This window comes from Geospiza fortis, unplaced genomic scaffold (genome assembly GCF_000277835.1).
Source record: "Geospiza fortis unplaced genomic scaffold, GeoFor_1.0 scaffold166, whole genome shotgun sequence".
Lineage (NCBI taxonomy): Eukaryota > Metazoa > Chordata > Aves > Passeriformes > Thraupidae > Geospiza > Geospiza fortis.
Window position 1 is genome coordinate 2,666,849 of NW_005054310.1, and position 11,764 is coordinate 2,678,612.

The window sequence follows — 11,764 nt, forward strand, 5'->3', positions numbered from 1 at the left end:
ATGTATAAAAAAATTCCTGGGAACTTTTTCATCCAGTTCAGAGCAGAACTCATCGGTAATCCACAGTGCACTAAGAATGGCATAGAATTAATGAACAGAATTTATTTGCTTCAATTCACCTAACCCTTTTAATTAAAACAAAACTTTTACTCAAATGGAATAAAAAATTTAAGACCCCAAATCTTGTCCTATTAGTCTTTCTAATGTCTTTTGTAAAATGCTGTGAACTTTTCTCATCCCTTACAGAGATGAACTAAAGCATTACTTCCCAATTTTGGCTGCACACTCATAACTGCAATTTGAACTGCAAATATTTTTGGCAGCTGTTAGCACTTACAAATGTTGTCTCATTTAAATAATAATCTAGCAGGATTCTACAAATAATCAAACTATTTTCAGTGTGAATAAAATCTATAGCTTTTGCCTAGGATCAACTTCCCCACTGTGCAAGGGCCCAGCCAAAGTTTTATGAGCTGTCTTTCCAATGCATTGCTAGGGGCTACCTCTATTTTCATGCATTTCCTCTGCATGAGAATGAAGTACAGCTCTAAGTGCAAAAAGCCAGCAAATTTTGAATAGGTTTCAAGCTTCCTTGCATGTCAATACTTTAAATTACCACAATAAATTCAATTATTATTTGAAGAAAATAATACAGTGGTACAATACACATCAGGATAACACCAGATATTTTGGCTTTGGCCCAGCCTTTTTATTCCCTCAAAGAAAGAGGTTTTGCAATGTTTTTTAATAGTACAAGCATTCTTCAGCATTTTTGTGTGTAGTTTATTGGAAAAATTATTTTTACCTATCTTATTTGCAACAATGTGCTGTTGTAATGAATGACAAAAAAATAAAGTATGCTTGATCTGAGGCAAGGCCAAACCAATGCATTTTTGCTCTACAAAGCAGCTAAGAAGTAAAATTGTCCCCAGCCATAATTGACATTTCAAACAGCCATGGTGCATTACTGCAAGCCTTGGCTTTGGTGAATAGTATGTGAAATAACACATGTAGCTCAGACTCAAACCAGGGAGAAAGAGCAGTGATCTACATTGGTGTTTCTGTTGGGGGTCTGTTTCCTGCAGTCATGCCAGCAGAGTTGGACAGCATTTATGCCTGGCACTGATAAAGAGAGTAGGCATGAAGAGAAGAAAAAACATTCTTTGAAAAAACAATAACAAATATTCTTGAAAAATATTTTTTTTTATTCACCTCAGTGTTGTCTATTTCAAGCAAAATATTAACAGGTGTGGTCCAAGTAGGGACATTCCATTAGGCATCCAAAGTTCAAACACTTTTTAAAACCAGGGTGTTATTAGCAATGAGAGAGTTCTGTGAAAGTAAGACTGCAGTTAGAGACTTGTGGTTATTATTTGCTATCTCTGTTTCAGTATCTTTGAAATAAATATTCAAAGCCTTTTCCATTCCAAGCCTCTGATCTTCCTTTCAAGTGTGGCAAGCACTCTTGCAATCCTGAAAGAACAGTATGAATCATGTAGGAGTATTCACTGACCTATCCATTTTTTTAAATTCTGAATCATCAGCAGAAACCTACTCCCTTCCACAAGTCACTATCAACTATGACTTAGAATGTGGAGTGAGATGCATTGACTCAAGTCTCAGAAAATAAATGAAGTTTAGCCTGATGAATGGGACTATAGCACTATAACCTATGAGAGGAAATAAAAGAAAGAAATGTTAGGCTTTGCCAACTCTGCATGCCTGACTTCTAAAATAAAAATATTCAGGATTTCAGTGAATGCAACCAAGATGAGGACTGATGTTGAGATCTGCTGGGCATTGAAATGGACAGAAAATCAACCTCTGGAGAAGCTCACTCTCTATAATCTGATATTTTTTGTTACCTAAAAGTAACAGTGTACTTAGTTACCAAACATTTCACTGAAGTACCCAGCCTTTTTCTAGGAAGACCAACTATGATAATTTCCCCTTAGGACCACAAAAACATATTGCAAAATTTTATTCATCAAGAGTCCTCCTGCTAACATGACGCTTTTCTCCATTAGCAGAGCTCATGACACCCTCCTCTCCTCCTGTCTCCAATGCTTTGCACTGTCCTGGAGATTTCTGGTATAGGATCAACTTATCAAGCAGGGAAAATACCAGCTATTTATTTAGTTTCAGCTCTCTTATGTTCTTCATTTGCAAGTGGTGGAAGGAAGTACAGTTCTGCCAACAGCTCTTACACCAGCTCCCTAGAGCTTGGTAATTATCAATACTATGGACACTAGGTTATTTATGGTGTTGTACAGCACAACCAGACACACAGCAACTCCTTCTTTGTATGAAATTGTGAAGAGTTACAAAGATATGGCACTCAAAGGCTTTCACCATTCTTTTGATTCTACCATAACAGTTCTTAATGGAAAAATCCACCCTTTCAAGCAATTCTAAATTTTGAACATTTAAATAAGAATTTATTGTAAAACTTATAAGTTAAATATAATTATAATGCATAATTTATATTAAAAAACCAAATACCTCAAAGACAAAAGACACACAACTTGGAAGAATTAAATTCAAAATATATGTCTCATGTAAATTTGCAGATAACCCTTTAATGTGCCTGTTATTGAACAGCAATAGTTTTTAGCTGCTGTTTTGTTTTTAGTAGTTTCAATTAATTTCTAAAATTAAAATGTGTCTTAGTATAATAATGATGATGATGCTTATGTAGAGTTTTTACTTCTCGAGTCACTTCTTTGTCTTACATCCCATGAGCCAAATTCTGTTCTTTGGATGTGCTTGTGCTACCCCTTTCTGACACATTGAAAATCATGTATAATCAAGAGCAGATTTTGGTTATTTTTCTTCTTCTTGAAAGGATCTAAATTATGGTGTTAAACATTAAAAGAGTATTTTCTGTTTATCTCAATGGATATTTCTTTTTATTCCTCCTATTAATGTGGAAAAATATTTCCCAGCAAGAAAGGTATTTGTTTTGTTTTTTCAAAAATCAGTAACAAAATTTACAGATTTACAGTAACCTTCATACTAACCAATTGGATACTGGTAGTTATTCCCTCCATAATGTGGCTTGCATTAAAAACCCTTTAATAACTGATTATAACTGAATTTTATTCTCCCCCCACAGACATTCCATTCTTATATTTCCTAACTAAAACAGAGCACACAGGCAGGTGATATAGACATTGTCTGCACAAAATCCTGCACTCACTTAGCTAAAATATGTGTGTTTCAAGCCAATTTAGTTAAACTTATGCAGTCTGTTCTAGCACACATATTTTCATTTACAGATACATTAGAGGGAACTTTGTGAGAGCGGTCAGTTGGATTACAGATTCTTATTTAGAGAGTGTGGCCGAGACTGAAATTGGATCCAGAGAGAACATATTTCTAATATTAAATCCATTTTGCTCTTTTGGAAAATAAAACAGAAAACTAAGGGTTTGGTTGTGGAAATTCCTGTTCTCACAGAAAAAGTGGTTCTTTTCTATATTTTCTTAAAAAGTTTAGAGTATTATAAAAATTGTCACGTCATCTAATCCCGCAAAAGTAATGTTTGCTATAAATCTATAAATCAAGTTGTTCATTGGTGGTCTGCCTCTTCACTTTTACTGTGCAAAGCCAGCTTTCACAAGGAGCAGTATTTAAGGGCCCTTATCCTGTTATTTCATGCATCTGGCTTTCAGACACCTATTTCTCCATTTCTCCACAGACACATTATACTGGGGACCTATTTAATATATTCAGTCCATAGGAACATGTTTCATCCTCTGCACAGTAAAGTAATAGGAACCTGAGGAGCATGTCACACTGAAATTCAAATAAACTGATTTCCCTTCTGCATACTTCTTCCCTTCTGTAGGGAGCATATATAAAGGCAATGGGTTTTCTTTACCTTTTAATTAATCACCAGCTATACTTTGAATAGTTCCCAGTGGTTAATTACAGCTCCTTCTCAGGTCTGTGTTCTGCAAGTTGCAGCAGCCATCTCACTCTCATTACTCAGGCCACAGATGCAGCCTGGTGGGGAATTTGTCTCTTCCCTTTGTTAACCTTCTCATCAAGTAATCTAATAACATTCAATTTACCTCAAACTTGATCCTACAGGCTGAAAGAATTATTCTGAAAAGAATTATTCTTATTCACTTAGAGAATAGAAACAATATTTTTTTCTGAATGCTCTCAGAAGGAAGTGAATAGGGCACTTAAAGGAAATGGGCCTGTGAATTCATTTCAGAAAAGCCTAAAATTCATGTCTTCTGTTTCTTGCTGTGGGTACAAAATTTAGGTACAATATTCAACTGTTAAGCATAAAATAAACATATCCTCCTTCTACAATAGCTTGAAAGAAAAATAAGAGACGTGATTGGAGTTTAGTCAAAGAACTAAAACCTTCTGGGGACTAGCAAATCCCTGAAAGCCCCATGAATAAAACAGGGACATAGCTTTTCAGTTTGACCACAGGGAGCCTCTCTGAGGCACCCAGACTAACAGAATTTTTCACTTAGGCACTTAAGTTCTTTGAGGAAAAACTAAAGTGTGCCTGCCACTGGCTAGAAAGCGAGGCAAAATTGTTTGGCGCGTTTTCCTAAATCCTTGGGGGTTGATCCAACTTGTGAATTTGTGATCTCACTGTTAATATAGTTAATATCTTTTATCTTTAACTACTGTGTTGTTTGTTTCTACCTCTAAACTGTTTTCAAGACTGCTCTTAAGATCAAGTCCTTTATTTACATGATTATAATCTCAAAGAGGTTGTAAACACATTTCTTGTTTCCACCTCCCTCATGTCAAGATGGATCAGCTCATATTGACTTAATGTATCAAGAATCATTGTCCCAGCAGCTAGAAATTTTGCCACTGTTAGTCAGCATTGCTAATCAGGGACATTCTTCAAATGCCTTCTACCTGGGGCTCAGAGCATGGATCTTTGTCTTACAACCAGAATCTTGTTCACTTTTCACTTTCACAATCACATGCCTACTTTTGAAAAAAACTATATACTCTTTTCCACTGTTCATCTAGAATAAATTCATTCCTTAATATTCAATTCCACCACAGAATGTTATTTTTTTTCCTAATTTGGCATCGTCTTTCTATATTCAGATCAAAATGCATTACAATCTTCAGTCTGTTCCATTCCAAAATATCATTTAAAATATGTTCCTCTGAGATGTTTAAAAAGTTTTCCTTCAGTCATCTCACTTCATCTCTTGCCAATCTATGTTCTACTTCATCAACAGATGTCTTCTTTTTCCAATGCCTCTCTTTGTCTGGCCACTGAATGGGATTAATTCCCCTTCCATAGTGTATCTTTCACCTCCTGGAAAAGAGTTCTGCATTTGACAGACTCTCTAATTTATTCTGCTCCTTTTCAAGGCTTTTCTTCTCTCCTTCCATAACTTCTAATCACAGTTGTAACAAAAAAAAGTAACTACATTCTATGCCAAACCCCGCATACGTCTTTTGCATTATTTTTATCAAGTGTAAAAACACATGAATTCAAAAATTATGTTGATACATAATTTAATGACATTTCCTCTTCAGAGTGCATATTCTTTATATTTTTATGAAGATTACAGACCATAATTATTATTTTGTGGTTCAAAACTCTTTTATGCTCATAAGAGTTACATGCTTAAGTGAAAAATGTTTTGTTGCATAAGGTATTTATCATGCATGTTACTGTCTGTGATGAAGAGGTGAATAGAATGTTTCAATTATTTGGACAAAAAGATAGTATGTGCCAACTGACTAGTCCACCTTCCAAATTAACTCAAAGAGGAAAAATCTGAACAAGCCAAAGTTCACAGTACTCTCTCTGTCTCTCTTGTATGTCTAAAATTTCTTCCAAGATGGTATAATTCTCCTCCTATGACTGACATGCTAGGGAAATAAAAAAGCTCTTACAGAATCAGAAATACCCTTATCTCCTCAAACACCCCATCAACACCCCCCTGTTTTTCTTCCACACTCAGGCACACCATGAAGGTGAAGGAGAAAGTTGTGACAAGACAAAACAAATGTAAACAATGGAGGAGATGCGATAAAGGATGCAGCCAGAGAATATTTCAGAAGCAACAGAGGATCTTAAGGCGGAAAAGAGGTATGGAGTGAAAGACAAACTGAAGGAAGTGAGTTTCTTGAGCAATTCATCATAGGGACAATAAAAAGAGAAACCTGAGGCAGAGCAGAAGAAAACAAGCTGACCTCTGGTCAGACAATGCTAAAATATAATTTAACAATAATAATAATGATTATATTGTCTTTGGAAATAACTCATCTTGATTTAGCAATAAAATTTCAAAAGGATTACTTGTTTCACATATCTTCTTAGTAGCTCCCATAAAAAGAATAATAAAAAAGAGAGATAAATTTGATTAGCTAAGGAAATAGCTGACTTGTTCTTAATGATCAGAAATAACTCCCTTCATGTTTCCCAAACATATATACATATATACCTGTTTTTCATTGTTAGGCACTAATTTAAAAGAAATTTTCAGTCAACTGTTTCCTTCCTTCTAATTATGTGTGCTTTTCCTTTGTAGCATCATTATGTTTCTTATTTAAAGCAGACTTTATCATTCCTTCTTTTTTTACAGATCTTCCTACAAAACTATATAAATTTAAGTATGACTGCTCACATGACTTCACAAAACTATATAAGTATGACTGCTCACATGACTTTATGAACGCTAATTTAAATATGTCAGGTCCGCAGGACAATTTATTCTTAATTCCTAACACCTAGCACGGGTTCAACAACAGGTTGTTATAATAGGGGGAGGAAAAAAAAAAGGTGATTTTGGTCATGTAGTTCTGTTGATATGTAAATTAACACAGATAAAATTAACTCCAGACATTTTAGAGCTGTAATTTCATCTGGCAGTCATTTTATAAAAAGCTTGCAATACTCAGTATCCTGCATCATCTATAGAATTCCTTTCTTTTTTATTTCTTACATAAAACTTCCCAGTTCCATGGCTTTATTTTGTATAAATCACATGCTTAATTTTCAAGCCAAGAATAATCAAGTAAAGATTTTCTGATCAGCAGATGATCTTCCAGTGATTCTAGATAAATTTAGGAAATAACACTAGAATGATTTTAAGTCTACTCACAGTACTTTCAAATAAGAGTTTCCTATCCGTCCAAGACATAAATACAAACTTTAAAAAGCCTTCCGTATTTATCTCAGGTGCTTTTATTTTTAATCTGAGGGTATTGAGTCTTATTCTAAGGTATGTTTTACAATTGATATAAACTGACAACTGGTTCAAAAGTCCTATCCGCTTCCTACACCCACTGCTTACTCCTCCCTTCATCTCCTGTTACAAGAGTCTGTGAACTGTACTAGAAAACAAGTCCAGATTAAGTCATGCTTTTTATTTAACTTCTTGTAAAAGTCTATGAATTCTGATCTATTTGTCTACATGACTACTCAGATACTCGTGCTAGCTCAAGACTGAGTGTAAGAGGAATCAAAAGGAGAATAACAGCCATACTTGAGTGTTTACAAAAGCAGCACTGGAGATATTCTAATCATTATCCAGAAAATGCAGGTGGAAAAGCCTTATGCATTGCACATGACTTCAGGAAATATTCAAAGTAATGTGTGGATGAGAGGTAGCCTTCGGGAGATGTGTAGTTCATAGGCTGATTATGAAACTATTGGGCCAACATGTACATTTGAAATAAATGTTACTGAAAACAGCACCACTTAAATTTTAGGAATGAAACCATTTTGCTCTTTCTTCATAACTTTGACTGCACACTAGACATCCAGTAGGATCTTGTAGTTAAAAGCATAATTAGCAATACTTTTTCAGTAATTTCCTGGGACTTTCTGAAGCTCACATTTACAAAACCATTTTGCCTAATATTAGGTAACTTTCTCAAAGAGGCACTGACCAATCTACAAAAATATGAACGTGTTTTCAAGGGTAGCTCTTCAGAAAATCTTTTAACCTTCAGTACTTGGTTTTCTGATTTGTATATGTGCTGACAAGAGCCTGACATTAAATTCATTTAGACTTGAAAGGTATAAAACTAATGAGAAGATTAAAAAGGGTTTGGTAAATTGTTTAATAAAATTTCTTGGGTATCAGCAGAGTCCTGTTAAAATCAAACAGATCTCTCAGTTTTAAAAATAATATCATACATCAGTGGTTTCTACATAATCCCCTATAACTAGAAGAAATGTCCTCAAATAAACAGATGAGGCCATTTATAAGCATCCTCTTTCTGTATCTGCAGCAGCATGACAGAAGTGGTCCATATTACCCAGAAAATTCCAATTGATCATAGTGGTTAAAACCATACATTCCTCAGATGTTATATTTGAACAAATTCTGTAATGATAGACATTAATGGAAGATTTAACAGAACCAGGTGGTGCCTATTACACTGTCTTTTTCACCTGCCCACTTATGAGGAGAATGAAGACCATTCAAGAGTAGGACTGTCCATAATTCAATATCATTTGTGGTAAAAAAAGAAAACAGAAATACAGGAACTCAAATCTAAGGATCAATAATCATGTTTTTTGCATTTAATATCTAATCTGTGTTTCATTTCTGCCACACTTTTAATGGATTAAAATTTGGCTGAATGACAACACTGAAGGTTTTCAGTGGGTTTTTGCAACTGTCAGGGTAATATCCTTTCCCATGTAAAGGAAAAGAAATTGAAATAAAACTGGATGAAAATGAAACACTATTTATCTAGGAGGAAACACTTAACATCAAGAGAGACACCTAGATTGAATCCAAAGCACACCATCTCTCTTGTTTTAGACCTCATCACCATGCTATTTACAATTCACAATGGTGCCTCATGCTGCTTTTCAGAAAGTCTGCTTTACAAAGTCTAAATTAGGATTAGTGACCCAGAAACTAGCTTCAACTCCAAGATCAATGTCAGCTTCCTCAGAGGGCTTCAGTAGGGGACAGACAAAAACAGACAAACAGACAACACCTTTGCTGAGGCTTCTTTAATTTGCTGTTGAATAGGGACCAAGTATAAGAGATGCCAAAGCAACTCCTTCTAGCTCACAGGACATCATGACGGGAAGCTCTGAGTTGTCTCTGGAGTTGTGGTGATATATGAAATCATACCAAATTTTTAAACAGATGTGAGTGGGTGGTAGAGAGGAGGGAATCATGTCATAAGCACACAGGAACTCTGGAAGAACTGATGTCTGCTAAGATCATCCATCTTCCCATCTGCAGTGAGGGGAGATGAGGTACACCATCTTTTAACTTAGCATGAAGTAATGAGAATCTGAATTACTGCTCCATCCCAAGGCTGCCATGGGCATCAAAGACCATCAGCCCTTCTAATTTTCTGCAATGGCAATCTCTGTAAAATCTGCAGTTTTCCTTCTGTTCAAGAGGAAGGCATGCAGAAATTGTTAGGAATAAAGTTTTATTCTTTGGCTGAGGAATGGGAAAAGACTTAGCTCTAAAGTCTTTTAGGCAGAATTATGAGTTATTACGCTTACAGGATTTGCAGTACTTTGATCATGTGCACCAAGACCTTATAGAACTGCTCAGTTTTTACAAAGACCTGCATTTCCTGGCATCCTGATGCACACACAGAGGTCATGCATGCAGAGATATGTTCCCTCTCTCTCTCCATAAGATTGAAAGTAGAGAATCATGGGAAGGTACAGATATCTGTGGCTCAGCAGTAAGCTGAATCATATCCTATCCTCAATGTGGATGCCATACACTGACAGCAAAGGTGGGGAAAATATGTTTTTTTGATCAGTTGAAGTCAATCTGAGAGGTAAAATCACAGAAGGAATCTTTTAGGAAGAAATGGTATAATTCAACAGTGTTTACTGAAGAGTAATAGATGCTGTAAAGAATACATGTGGCTGATGAAAGTTGTGTGCTGATTAAAGGATCCTGCCCGTTTTGTTGACAAGAAATTCCTTAGGAGCAAGAATTCCAGTATTAGACCCTGCTGAAGTGCAGAAGAACACAGGTTTCACCAAAAGACCCAGTGAAGGAAGCAGAGAGGAACAATATGAAGATTTTACCCTAATATTTATCAGAAAATAATTCTTTGCCCAAAGAAGAGAAGAAAGCTTTCCAAGAAAATTAGGCTGCAAAGAAATTACATCTTATGAGTAGATCTATAATATGTATTCTCATGCTCAAGTCTATCATACTAAGATGTTACAGGTTTTCAAATACAAACAGTAAACTTTTCTTAAAAGATATGATGACTAGAAACAGACCTACACACAACAAATCAGTACAGTCAAATCAGGTCTCAAAAACTTACCTTGTGCAGTTGATACAGATTTCCCTGCCATTTGAAAATAAAAGAACGTGGCCAACCAGATGGTGACCATGAGTATAATCTTCTCCTGTGCAGGAATTTCAGGAAAAAAACTCAGCAATTTGTTGCTTGAGTGAGGCAAGGATACCTGCCAACCACCATAAGACTGCTGTTGTGCACATGTGAAGTCTTCTGAAGAAGAAAGACAACTCCTAATGTATGTTATAAATAAATTCTTTAAGTGCTAGGATAGTTTCATTAGAATAAATAACAACCATGAGGCCAATGGGACTTTCAAACCCTTAACTTCTGGCAGAGAGATAAAGGACTGTATTCTGTCCTCATATACGCATGGATCCCAGATGTACTCACAGATAAAATGCTCATCCCAAAGTGATGTCAGGTTTGGTGTGAATTTTGTCTCATCTCACATCTGCTTTAATCTGGGCCCCCCTGAAGTTGCTGCAAAGATGCCTTTGATATTGGTGACAGTTACACACAGTAACAGTGTTTCCTGTCCTCCCGTGTGCCCTGGTAAAACCAAAGTAATATTTGTAATTAAGGTTGGGAACAAGAACCAGTTACTGTGAAGTAAGTTGGTGGTTTTTATTTAGGTTACAGTGAAAAACCTGCACATGATGTTATCACATGATAGCAATGAAATAGAAATCCCAATCCTTGGATTAGTGGTAATTAGTATTGTGGTCATTACTCATGTAGATAAATGTTTAGAAGCTTTCAGGGCTAATGAATACTGGCCTTAATTGCAGGGATGCCTTAAGAATCTGCCATAGATTTCACAGAGTAATGACAAAATTTTCCAGTAAACCATGAAAATGGGGCAAGCTATAGGAAAGCTATTTTCAAATCACATTTTTAATCTGAAAGCTAAATTTCTTAATTTTAGGTGTCTTTCCCATACTTTCTTTGTATATTATTTTAAGTGCAAATGTTTTCAGCTCAATAATTTCTTTTCCTTCTGTACATATTCCAACTAACTTTCTGCTATATAGGCCTTTAAAAGTGTCCTCAAATGCTGCCTGCACTCAGCCAGCCAGAAGCATATTATATATTTTGCATCAAGTTAATTTGTATTTTTTCCCTATAAGAAAACCCAAAGCTTTTCAATTCACTAAAAGCAGGCCAAAAGTAAAGAATATCTAATGCAGTAAGATTTAGCATAGTAAAAGAATTAATGTATCAGATAGGCTGAATATTACACTATCCAGTTTTCAATGGTTACAATAATGGATGTGTTAATAGAGTCTGTAAAGTCATGTGAGCAGTCATACTTAAATTCAGTTTCCAGGCAAAAAGGAAATCTTTAATTACCATTTGATAGCAACAGCTCTAACATGAACTGGATTTTTCTTTTGATGGCATTGGAACAGTGAGATTAAAACAAGCAAATCAACAATCTGTAATTTTTGCAGGGGGAATACTTAAAACTGGCATTAAAACTACCTGAGTATTAATTATAAATAAC

General features: G+C 35.4%; 1 protein-coding gene across 9 annotated transcripts in view; it reads right to left on the minus strand.

The window, feature by feature from the left end:
- The window catches only part of NAV3 (neuron navigator 3), a 497,733-nt gene that overhangs the window by 215,399 nt on the left and 270,570 nt on the right, over window positions 1–11,764 (minus strand). Inside the window, exon 2 of one of the 9 annotated variants that reach the window (XM_031055563.1) lies at window positions 10,651–10,809. The exons of the other annotated variants lie outside the window; for them this stretch is intronic. Within the exon in view, the coding sequence (XP_030911423.1) occupies window positions 10,651–10,665 (15 nt within the window). The 5' untranslated portion in view covers window positions 10,666–10,809. The remainder of the gene's footprint in view (window positions 1–10,650; window positions 10,810–11,764) is intronic. 9 annotated transcript variants of the gene reach the window in all.